Source organism: Rhagoletis zephyria, unplaced genomic scaffold (genome assembly GCF_001687245.7).
Source record: "Rhagoletis zephyria isolate East Lansing unplaced genomic scaffold, Rhagoletis_zephyria_1.1 Rzeph_scaffold_01014, whole genome shotgun sequence".
Taxonomy (NCBI): Eukaryota; Metazoa; Arthropoda; class Insecta; order Diptera; family Tephritidae; genus Rhagoletis; species Rhagoletis zephyria.
Window position 1 is genome coordinate 131112 of NW_016158098.1, and position 13301 is coordinate 144412.

Below are 13301 nucleotides of genomic sequence, written 5' to 3' on the forward strand. Positions count from 1 at the left end.
GTAAACTCCGCGTAACCTTTCCAATCAGCTTTAGAAAAGTTGATATAGGTCCGGTGTTTGGCGGAGGCAAAGTCGGTTGGTTTATCAATCGAGATGACTATGGGTAGATGGTCTGATGCTAGAGTCAGCATAGGTCGCCACGTTATGCTGTTTATCAGACCAGCGCTGACTATTGTGATGTCTGGCGAGCTACTGCAGTTACCCATAATCCTGGTGGGTGCGTCGTCGTTCATTGTACAGAATGTCGAATCGTCTATCTGCTAAAAAATTTGGGTCGTTCCGGTTACGTAGACCCGACTGTCGGGAACGTAGAATTCGGACTGTAATTTCAGATGCTTTACTGCTGGGTGCAATGGCAATGGCTTTTCAATCGTAAGTTTTTGCAATACTGAAGGTGACAGACACCAGGCATATCCCATCGAGCTCGTTGCAATGGTACACAGACGGCTCGAATACACCGGAAGGCGTCTACGGGCCACGGCTACAGCTCTCGGCACCCATGGGGGCATACCCGTGTATCTTCCAAGTGGAGGTCTATGCCATCTATCTGTGTGTAGAGATTAACCTACGTAGGAATTACCGTAATGAGAAAACGCCTACTGGGAGGTTACACAAGCTGCACAAGCTAGGGATCTGGTCAAACGACCTATGTCGTTTCGAGGTGACTCCTGTGCACCTGTTTCGTGAATGCGAGGCGGTCGCGAGAAGACTCCAATACTGGCCAATTAATACAATCGCTGATCCCTGGGGATATCCTCAAGTTTTTTGGCTCTCTAGGATTAGATGAGGTACTTGTAAATAGTTGAGGGCACAATAGATCTCTTGGTCGCAGTGCATACCTACATCAATTATCTATCTATCTACAGACACCATGGTATTCTAGCCAACGAACTGGGCGATGAATTGGCGAGCTGCGGTTCCCAATTTTGCCGGAGCCAATTTTAGGACGGGAACAATCGGATAAATCAAGAATTTTATTAGCACTACATGAGAGCCATTGCTGTTGTTTTGACGCCTGCAAAACTATCATGTGTTTCCTAAAAAGGCCCCTCCGGGTGGTAGAAAAACTCCTCAGACACAGAAGGAATGATCGACGATCCCTGATAGGACTGATTACAGCGTGTAATACATAGGAATGGCATATGGTCACCATAGGCATCATCGACGATCCACTGCGTACGTCTTTTTTTGGAAGATGAGGATAGTAGAGAACATTTTCTTTGTCACTTTCCAGCCTTCGCCGCACTTAGATGATAGATTTTTGGGTTGGATGTATTGATAATGGACGAGCTACATTAACTTTCCCTCGACAAACTGCCAAGATTCATAAAGGAGTGCGGTAAGTGTGCAGAGGAGCAATTCCATTCTCACCTATATGCAATGAGCAATACTGCCTGTGCACTTGAAAAAATTGTTTTTGGTTTTCACGGCCATCCACAATTCCATTCCAGTCCAACCTACTTCAACTGCCTATCCGAAATACCCAACCTAAGTCAAATATGTGAAGATGCCTAATGCAACACCCTTTGCCCAATGGGTAAATGGGCCAATCGCAATTGCCGTTCACTGGGTCTATCGGTAGACCGAACCATACCCGCCAATAAAAGAAGCGCAAACCTTCCACCTTAATCACTTGGGAGGAGATCTCTTGCNCTTGCCCAATGGGTAAATGGGCCAATCGCAATTGCCGTTCACTGGGGTATCGGTAGACCGAACCATACCCGCCAAAAAAAGAAGCGCAAACCTTCCACCTTAATCACTTGGGAGGAGATCTCTTGCATTTTTGACAATTGCAATTTGGATACTATCTTTTCTTATTTTCTTTTAAAATTCACCTTCCCAATATGTAGTACAAATCAATCAAATGCAATCGAACACCAAATGGGGAAATTCAATATAAGACATCAGTATTATTACCTTCATGGGTTTAAAACAAATTCTCCAACTATCGAACAACACCAGCAATTGGGTCATAAATTCGTTCATGCCGCTCAAACGTTAACATAATGATTGACATTAATCGTTCGTCCTGCGGCTAATTTCACAGCATCACGCTTGGCGCTTGCACTCTTAGGGAGAAGGTGCGCATGCGTGTGCTCACACAGTGCCACATTGAGTTGAGCTGAGCTGAGCTGAGCTTAGTATACGACGCGTCAATACATACTTTTGTCACGCTGTTGGCATCCAAATAAGCAACAAAATCACTCTACGATTCTTGTAGATTTTCTTTCTTTCTTTCCAAACAAAAGGCTACAGNCGTGCTCACACAGTGCCACATTGAGTTGAGCTGAGCTGAGCTGAGCTTAGTATACGACGCGTCAATCTAACACGCATCTAAATAAGCAACAAAATCACTCTACGATTCTTGTAGATTTTCTTTCTTTCTTTCCAAACAAAAGGCTACAGCAACAGCTAGACTGGACTGTGATTAGCGGCGAACTAACGAAACAACAAGTCCCACGCCTATAAAGCCAAACTGACAAAACGAAGACAGACTTTGCATACAAACGCTTGGTCGTATTTTATTATTTCCGCAAAGGAATAAAAATAACAACAAAATACTAGGCATCATAGAGAGAATAAGAGGAGCTACAAATTGAATATTAAAGTTGGCACAAGTTGTGGAAAAATGAAAAAGAAATGTGTGAAATTATTTTCACAAAAGACGCGACATAAATGCGTGACGACAGCAATTGCCAAAATGTCAGGCACAGCCAGAAGTAAGATAAGACCTAGCCAAGCTAATGGCTGTAGATGGCGCTTGGAATTGGCGATAAAGCCGAAGATGACCACGTTGCCACAGAAGACGATGGAGTTGTCTAAAGGGTGCTGCAATTTAATGCTTAATTAATTTAAAGAGCCAACAATATCTTCTGACTTTGCTGGGGAGCTTTCTCTTTTCGCAGGCTTTGCAGGTTGTACATAGATTTATCCAGCTCTGTGTATTCTTCTCATCCCTTTTGAAAATCTAAAATAATATTTGGGGATAGACCTAACAAATCTCCCGCGTCTCCTGTTGACTACGTGGAACTCCAGAAGTCGATAACTAGGCGCTTCTACAGCCCGGTCGTAAGAGCTACAGAATTCGGTAGACCAAATTTTTGGTTTGCAGAGAAGACCTTTTTTCCTGCAATGTTCAGTGAGAATACCTGGCACTTCGCCGGACCTAGTCATGTCTTATCTAATGAGTGACGTTCTTTTATTTTATTCACTTCTTTTTGAGATAATTTTTGTTGTGTAAACATCTCTGTTCTCGGTATGATAAAATTTGCGTTAACCTAGGAGAAAATTTGTATCAGCATCTTCTGTAATCAGCAAAAAATCTACAACTATTCCGTACGAAGTTTTAGGCGTATGCACTACAGTACTAAATTGTAAAAAATCTTTGCTCTTCGGGATCATTTTGGCAGTAGTTCGAACTAGTTGGGGAACTGGTACAGGACTTTTTTGGGACCATATCTGTTCTTGTTAGGACAGATCAAATTTCATAAGTACCTGGCCCTCACGCCATTTTTATAGTGTGTTGGCCTACGAAAAATAATGGCTGAAAGATGATCGAATGTTGACCCATCGGTACTGCTGTGTTAATCCTTGTATCGAAGACATTACATATGCTGCTCCTTTGAGCCGTTCGCAAATTGTTCGCTTTGAGGTATGCCTCAGTGGATTTACCTCAGTTTACATTGTTTCTCAGCTCTATGTAAAATTTTAAAGTCCTACTCATATCATATCAGGGAGACTGGATTGATGATATCACCTTTCATTTTTCTACACCATCTATGGCTATGCTTAGAAGATTTTATTTGACAGCCTACTCTATGGTTATATGCAATGATGGAAGTTGGAGATTTCCTTCGATTGCTGTCATCGGACAACCACGCATACAACGGCCTTGTAGGGTATGTCTCTAGGTCTAAGCGATCCCACCATAGATTACTGCTGGATATTTATCTCAGCATTCACGAACTGCAAGTTCAGGATTTTTTGTCGTCATAGTTCTAAAGAAGCTTTGTATGAAGGATGACGCCTGGATATTACAATTTGTTTGCCTCAACGACCTTAGGCTCCTCAAGAGTCAAATGCTCATTGCCTTGGAAATTAGGGCCCTTTTGGATCCTTACTACTGCTACTACATACATTTTTACTTTAATACGCCCCGATTCAAAAACCCTTTAGTTTAGCAAAAGCCAGATGACAACAGAGAAAGTGATCGATATTATCCTCTTCCCCTAGAATTGAGACACAAATTGGGTTGTCGATGATGCCTTAAGTGACCATACCTCCTTTTAAATGTCTTCTTTCTTTGCAATTTTTGCTGTTGCCTTATATAAGTATTCGCATTTTTCAAGCAGCACTTCATTGTTATCCATGGGATAAGCATGGACCTATGATTGACCCCAATTTGGCTATCTGCCAAACAAGTTCGTCATTTTGAATACCACGACTGGAATCCGAGATATATTTTGGATTGTCCCGAGCGATATTCTAAGCCATTTGTGGAGGCTTAGTTACTTAGATTGGACTAGTAGCAGTAAATTAAAATTGTTGTTGTGTATTTGGAAGGAGGTCAAATAGAAATGGAATCAAGAAAGGAAGATCTAACGGTAATACTTATTTGTTGATGGTAGAAAGGCGTTGGGTGCACATATCGCTTCATCATCAGGAATGAAANGTATTATATGGTAGAAAGGCGTTGGGTGCACATATCGCTTCATCATCAGGAATGAAAAACAAGTGAGCTCCACGTTGTTTAAACTTTTTAAACGTTTTGCTAACCTCCTCATGTAGCTGTGACAGTTCTCATCTGTGCTCGAGGTGATGTTAAGACTTATCACATGGTTTTCAATCGAACCATGTCCAGTTAAGACTCCTACCCGTATTGATAGTTTTAATAACTTCTTTCACTGCCTCCAATCTAGCTGTGGTCCGACGGATTTAGCCTCCTTGCATTCCAAAGTTTGCATCCAGCTCGCTGGACTTTGGGCAATCTTCCCTTGTGAGTTATGGTCGGGATACAGGTTTTTATATATCCGGATTGCCAGTAGTTTGAAGTAAACCTTAAGCCAACGCCTATGTATAGTCTAGCCACGGTGCGGACAGGGACAGCTCTCCTCCTATTGTAAGCAGCGCGGGCGCAATATTTTGCATTATTATACGAGCTCCGTTTTACCAGAATTCGCGCCTAGTACATAATTCGCAGGGCAGTTAATGAGCCAACTACAGGTAGCCCTGCAAAAGCGGAAGGCACCCGTATAGGAAGCTTTCCTCTTTTCCAAAGCCTCCATCGGGATGTTGGTGACAAACACCCAAATGTAGGAAGACAGAAGGACTTCCCCTTGTGGGATTCCTCTCCCTTCACTCTTCACAGGAACAAGTTCCTAACTCTGCTGCGACAGGTCTGCCCAGTTTGAATAGATAATTTAGGATTTCCTCAGGGAGGATCTTATTAAAGGACCCCATATCTATGTATCTATATCAGGGAAAATTCTAGAGAATCTGTAAATGGAAATGCAAACATTTTCTACTTGGGGCCAAAGGATGGCCTGTGAAACTAAGATTCATCAAATGAATGTGGGATTTTACTGAGAGTCTTTCTGCTCGCGGTGGTAGACTAACATGAAATCTTTATCGAGGTGGATTTCTTTAATTAAATGTTTAAGAAAGGAAGGCTTTTTACAATGCAAGGGATTTCAACTAAAGTATGGAATCAGTCAAATTGACTTTTTCCTCAAATGTGTAGGTATTTGTACCAGAATTTACATTTTACTAAAATTACTGATTTAAAAGGGGTAACTAAACGAAGTTATGAGGTTTTTGGGGTAACAGGGAAACTACCGGCATGGCAGAGCAGAAGAGTCTCTCCTGTACTCTGAAGGCGATATATTGTTGCTGTGAAGTATTCTGAGTCGGCGGAAAGTCGGTAAACATTATAATCGTGGCTCTTACAAGGTGCTTCAAAAAGTCACCACGATTTGGACCACCCTGTATAATTGAACGCTCGAACTCCACTTCTTTATGACCAGCTGGTTGACCATATTGTTACTGCTTTAATTGCGCATAAAATAGCTCGTTGCTTAGCATAAAAGAGTAAAAAAAAAATCAAAATAGACAAATGAAAAAATAAAAAAGCCAAACAACTGGCTGCAGCGGCCAGTCAACCGTTCACAATAGCAACAGCGACAATCAAATAAAGAAAATCGATATACTACAGCAGTTTATATTGCAGCATCGCCTTGCGGGCAATTGGCGCTATTTTTCATTTGCCAATAAATTTTTGCGCCACAGCCGCGTGGAACCATGGACCACAATGTCACACACACAGCCGAAGGGACGGCATACATATATATGTAGTTTTGTTGCGTGTGGGCGAGTGCATCGCATAAAAATGAAGCAATGAAGTAAGAGTTGTTTTAAATAAAAATGTAAGATATTCTAAATGAAAAGCAATAAAAAGGATAGAAAAAAAGTTATCAGCCAAAAAATAGCCCGCGGCTGCGTGTACGCGCGCGCGCCACAAAAACCCTCAACCGCGAGCACCACCACCAACACCAACACCAACACCATTGCATTCAGCGTCTAATCGCGCCACTATCTATGTCGACGATCGTTGAACAGCCGGCAACCAGCCACGGGTATCTCCCATCGCTCGCCGTGTGCCGCTTTTGATTTTGCAAAATCAATCGATTCGACATTATTATTAATTTTTCATAACTTCCGCGGCTGCGCATCCGATTCGATTTGATGTTACACCGCTGTGTACATGGCAGCAAGGCAGTGTGTTGGCAGCCCTCGCCACTCTACAGCGAGTTGTTAAATGAAGGTGCATTTCCCTTTCGTTTGAGTGCGATATGGAAATTGAAGCTCACTGCTGCCGCCACCGCCACCGCCACCACCACCACGCTGCTATGTTCAATGTAGCCCTTGCTGCTACATTATAGAGCCGCCGTAGCGCTGGTGGACGCCCTCTCCGGTTTGCTCTTTGCAGGCTATGACCATGTGAAACTAATCTATTAAATTTTGTAATAGGCAAATGAAATGGCTGAAAGATGGTGCGGCAATGGATGAGCGCCTTTGATGTTTTGCCGCGCGTCGCAACAAAGTAAGGGGAATGCGTTTGAAAATTGAAAGCGCTTTGATGGATAATGGCGATTTGAATTAATTGTGACTCTGGAGAAAGCAAATGGCTTTGTTAAGGTTTGCAGCGCAATTCTGGCGACTGCATTTGAACTCACCATAGTTTTTTGAAGGACCAAAGTCTTTCGTAAGAAAATTGTCAAATGTGGCAACAGGATGGATGCTCTTTTCTGTCTTTCAAAAAACTAATTAAAAGATTGGCTTTCTAAAAATTTACTGAAATTAAAAAATATATACTTACATCTGTATATTTTTCTTTTAAAGCAATTTAAAAAATATATAAAAAAAATTAAAAAGTTAAACTAAAAAAAGAAAAAAGAAACTTTACATAAAAAATAATAAAATAAGTTTTTCAAAATTTAACGATATTTAAAAAGATATGTTTCTTTTTCAAATAATAAAATATTAGAAATAATAGAATACTAAATTAAAACACAAATAAAATTTCAAAATGTTCCTAAAAATTAAATGTAAAAAAAAATTAAAAGAAAAAATAAACAAAATAACTTATTAAATTAAAAAAATGATTATTTAAAAAAAAGTAAAATCTAAAATTAAAAGAAAATTTAATTAAAAAAAAAAAAATTATGAAAAGAAGAAGAAAAACAACAAAACAATGAAATCTTGAAATTAAATTAAATAAGAAAAAATAAAAAATAAATAAATTTAATACGCATGTATCAAAAAACTAAATTAACTTAAAAAATAATTATATTTTTTATACCGATTTCCTTTCTACCGAAAAATCTACGCACAAACACTAAGAAGAGAAGTCAACATTTTTTGTAGAAACCAAATCGCCTTTACGCCATTACTTTTTAACAGACTTCAAATAAGGAGGAAAGCTATCAAATTCATTGGAATATTTTTCTATTATGTATGTCACCGGATATCTTTGGACCACGTGAACCGTTTTCGATAATTATTATTATTATTTTTTGGTTTATCTTTGGGGAGATCCATGAGTAACCTATATATCTTCAGATTATACCCTCTTAATACGTTTTTTTCCTGACGTAGACCCGTGTTTTCACGCCAGTTCAGTTCTCTCAGTTTGGTATTTTCCTTTACGGTGTTAGGCCCCACTGCAGGGAAGTGCTCAGATCCTAATATATTCGAGGCTGTGGCCGCTTTGGCAAACTGATCACCTACCTCATTTCCATCGACCCCTCTGTACCCTGGTACCCAAATCAGTTGAATATCGTTAGCCTCAGCCAGAGCATTAAGCCTCTCCACACACTCCAAAATCAAAGAGGACTTGATCTCGAATGATGAGAGAGCCTTAAGGGCGGTCTGATTCTCGCTCGCAATGAGTATCTTCTGGCTTTGATTAGAATGTTATTCTCAGCACAGAGACTGATGGCATATACCTCCGTTTGAAAGATGCTAGGAAAGGTTCCCAGGAGCACCGAGAGCTACTACAGTCTGGGGCAATACACGCCTGCTATAATCCCCTCAGTCGTTAGTAAGCACTCTAGTCTGCTCGCCTATATGCGAATCTCCGGAATAGAGGTACTCCAGGTCACTTTGCTAAAAGTGTAAGTCCTTAAGTTTCTTTTATAAACACCACTCTGTTAATATCGTCCCTGGGAACAGAGGCAGGGGAAGCTGTGAACCGAGCTTGTCCCTATTTCTGGATGATAACACCTTGCCTTTGCATACACCAACTCTCGCAAAATTAAGGAGAGTTTGTTTTGCAGCCTGTTGTACTGATGAGGTAGGGGCTCGATTTCCAGAATTACCTCCAGGGGTGCCATAGAATCTTGTTGACGGTCTGTCACACCGTTCCAGAGAGGTCCTGGAAACACAAGCCACCGCGCCAAATATTTACTGCTATTTGTCGCACTAATATGATGCACATAAAACTTAGCATCCTCGGAGTGCGGGATTTGCCCGCTAGACGTTTACACACCATCATCGATTCCGTAGCCTTAGAGATGACCGCCTCAATATGAGCTACATTCATTTGAATACGAACAGTCGCAGAGTTAACATAAAAATTAAGAAAAACGAAATTAGATCAGTCATAAAATAACTCTGCTTAAAAAAGTATACCAAAATCAGCGACACACAGCGACTTGGCGGAAACATTAAGGCACTCTGCTTATCCATATTCTACATTTCCACTGAGGATTAAAATCGCGAAGGACGTCCATCCATCCAAAAGGTCGAAGTAGATGTGTTGGGCGACCGCTGTGATGCGCGCTTCCGTGACGCAAGACCTGAAAAACAGTTTCTCATAAAAATGCAATGGCCAAATAGATTTGTTTTTCAGACAACAGTGCGCCGTTTGGAGTCAGCGTAAAACTGTAGGACCCTCCCTAACGCTAACAAATCGTGTAAGCGCAAAACTATTATATTATTATTAGTTGTGTCGGCAGATCAAAGAGTGATAATCAGGCATATAGCTGAAGTCATAGGGATCTCACATGGCAGCGTTCAAAGTATCCATGTGAACGAATCACTCATAAGAAAGGTCTCTACACTTTAGGTACCGAAATTATTTCCAACGAAGACAACGCGCCGGCTCACAAAGCCACGGTTTTGATGGCTACCGTTCGAGAAATTGGACTCGAACTGTTCGAACACCCACCCTATTCACCAAATCTAGCTTCCAGTGACTTCTACCCCTTTTTCGACTCAAAGAACATCTCCGAGGCACAAAATTTGAAGGCCACAGCCACGTGTTGAGGTATTTTTTGAAGGTTAAGATAAATATTTTATTTCTAAGGGAATTCTGGGTTTGGAAAAAATATGGATTAAGTGCATTGACTTGCTAGTGGACTACGTAGAAAAATATATTATGAGCATTACTCATATAATCTTCAAACTAGGCTACGTCAAACAATTTTATACTGATTCGGGATTCCGAGGTCGGAGAAGTTCCCAAGCTTCAAACCGCTGGCAGAAGCTACACAACTAAACTCAATTCGAAAGTATAAAAAAGTTTGAAGAATATCTCTCCTTCTATTTCAACAAAAGGGAAGACCCAGCATCTTGTGAAATGTGGGTTGTGGAGTTAATGGCCTCTTACACTCAAATCACTCAGCTCACTCAAATACTTCGTACTTGGGTTTGGTTAATATTAATGTCGGCGCTAGATCGTTTTATTGGAAAATCTGTGTAATTCCCTTGGATCACTGGGGAGATCTGCGCGTAGATACTGAAACATCGCGTCATTAACTGTGCCTGGCGCTGTATTTTCATCCAATTTCATTATCCTTTAAAAGAGAAAAATAAAGGTGGGTGCCTATGCTCGCTTTTAAACTGCATGAAATATTTTCTATTAACTGAAAGAACCGTTGAAGCACAAGTTTGTACCTTAAATCCTTCGTTTGCTATGCATGATGATTCAGTATCATTAATTTTTGCAAAAATTTTGAAAATTCGACACAAATAACTTCAAAGTGCTGTACAGTTAAAAACGCCACCGTCATCAAATATCAAATCGTATAGCTTGCGACTTTAATTGGCTGCAAACGTATATATGTATGTATGTATGCACATATTAACCTTTCCAATTTGTTTGAATTTTCATTCAATCTTTTGTACCCTTTTTGCAATAGTGCATATTGCATATAGCCTACAACAGCGCCAACCACAAGAACAACAACAAAACAACCTACCTCAAACCAAAATCACTGCTAAATGTACTCATTTGTTGATTCTACAATTGAGTGGTAAAACAACAGCGTCAATTTTCTGTGTGTTGCGCGCGCCGCTTTGCGCGTTGACCACTAAAAATACAGGCGGCGGCGGTGGTGCGCGCGCAGTCACACTTTGGCGGCCAAGCGCGGCTGAGAAAACAAATGTGCCAGCGAACGCACAAAACAGCTGGAGCCGCAGGGTACACCATCGACAAACGCCACGAATGCGCATTGAACTTAGCGAGCGGTCAGCGAATGACGAAGGTAAAAAAAGGTGGTTCATATAGTTAATATGTAAAGTTTGTTGTGTGCACAATGTGGCAATAGTTTTGTTATACAGATATACATACATACTATGTGAAGTATGCATGCAGAATTTAGTTGCAAGCGAAACACTATTTGCATTTACATATGCATCAGTATGTACGTTGGTGTATGTGTAAGTGCATAAACATTGAAAAAAAAATCAATTTCCTCGATTCGATATTGGAATTTAATCATAATTGTGGCGCTAAATTAAATGCAGCCTGTCAAATAAGTCAGTCAGCTGAGCTCGAGCACTTGCCCTATGCTTGCCACCTGGTGCGTAGGAGGGTGAGCGCGTAGCATTGGTGTTCCCGCTTGCATTGCTGGATGGGAATTGGTGCAATATGAGTTGGACTCGCTGGTGCCAATGTATGTATGTATACCAACTAACCTTGATAACCATTTCAAATTAACATAAAAATGTTTAAAGGCATTATTTGGTTATGCCGCTGGCACAGAGATGCCGTAATTGGGGCAATTATTTAAGTTTCGTTTATCTTCAATAAAGTTTTGAAAGAATTGATATGTTTTTGCTTGGGTTTTAAGAAAATTCTTCAGCAATTATTAACATTAATGACATTGCTTATCGTTATGGTAATGCTAATGGTATTGGTTGGGGTAATGGTAATGGCAGTGGTAATGGTAATGATAATGGTAATGGTAATTGTAATGGTTATGGTTATGATGATGGTAATGCTATTAGTAAGGGTAACGGTTATGGTAATGATAGTGGTAATGATAATGGTAAGAGTAATATTAATTGTAGTGGTTAGGGTTATAGTAAGGGTAATGGTAATACTAATGGTAATTGTAATGAAAAGGGTAATGGTCATTGTGTTAGTGCTAATGGTAATGGTAATATGTAGTAATTATAGTCGTAATGGTAATTGTAATTGTAATGGTAGTGGTTAGGTTTATGGTTATTACTACAGGTATGACTACGATTATGGTTATGGTTATGGCTATAGGGTTGTGATTATGGTTATAGATATGGTTATGGTTATTGTTATGATTGCAGTTATGGTTATGGTTATGGTTATGAATATGGTAAAGGTTATGTTTATTGTTATGGATATCGATATGGTTATGGTTATGGTAAGGGTTATGGTTATGGATATGGTTATGGTATTAAAATTGAAATTTAGTTTTAGTAGTTTTAATTTATTACCAAATCTTTAATCTTTGCTCTGTTTTAATATGGCCCGCTTAAATTAAATTATTTCTTCGAATTTTCCAATATTTTATTTACAAAAAGCTAACGAAAAACTTTAAGAAAAATATATGAATACTTGGTTCTTCTAATCAGCTCCAATTTTGCTACGCGTTTTAAATTAATTTTAATTAAATATTGTCTTCTGCATTTTCATATTACCGAGTATTTAAATAATTGCCTATGCAAAGAAACACGCGCGGCAAAGAACAAAGCAACTGCGCTTGTGCATGCAATGCTGGTCTCACGAACAGCAGCACGCAACAACCGCTTGTGCTGATGAGCACAGAAAACCCCAATAAAAGAATTAACAACAAACTGTCTCATACGTGACGAGACAAAACATTTCCGTTCTTCCGCACGGCGCGCGTTTAGCGAGCCTAAAATGCATAAAATCATTTATTCTTGTCTTCAATATGAAAATTCATTAATACTTAGTGATTTTCAAAGCACTCATTTGGACGCGCGCGAAAGCGTGACGTGCGTTTAAGTAGCTGGAAAATTGTGGTAAAAGCACCTAAGAAAACATTTAGCCACATGCCGCGGTGAACAGACAGACTTTTGTCTTGGCGACACGCGCCATCATGCCGTGCGCTAATGTGTTATGATTTTGGTTTGAACCTTGTTTGTGCCTTTTGTCCCTTACTTTTCCTTTTCTACTAATTTTATTTCTATGCCTTGCTACCTAATTGACTATTAACGCACGCACATTAATTTCAATCGCTATAAACGCGCTGGCATGGTGTCAATTTAGAGAGGTGGGACAGTGGTGCGGAGTAGCGTAGAATAAGCAGACGTTGCGTGAGTCATCAGCGCTTTATTTTATTTTTCACGCATATACACAAATATGTAGCATTAATCAAATGGAAAAAACCCTCCCTACATTTAGAGTTTTCAAGCATTGCTTAATCAAGTTCGTTGCTTAAGTCTTTTGTTCATTAACTGCCAATGCGACGAGATGCCGCCCACGCATTTGCCGGATGCTCTAGCTACCACTATTGCTT

General features: G+C 40.0%; 1 protein-coding gene across 1 annotated transcript in view; it reads left to right on the forward strand.

Moving 5' to 3' along the window:
- Window positions 1-11860, forward strand: part of LOC108362448 (SWI5-dependent HO expression protein 3-like) — a 14199-nt gene extending 2339 nt beyond the window's left edge. Inside the window, exons 2-3 of the mRNA XM_017615427.1 lie at window positions 10701-11045; window positions 11646-11860. Of these exons, the coding sequence (XP_017470916.1) occupies window positions 10701-11045; window positions 11646-11860 (560 nt within the window). The remainder of the gene's footprint in view (window positions 1-10700; window positions 11046-11645) is intronic.
- Window positions 11861-13301: the final 1441 nt, after the last annotated feature.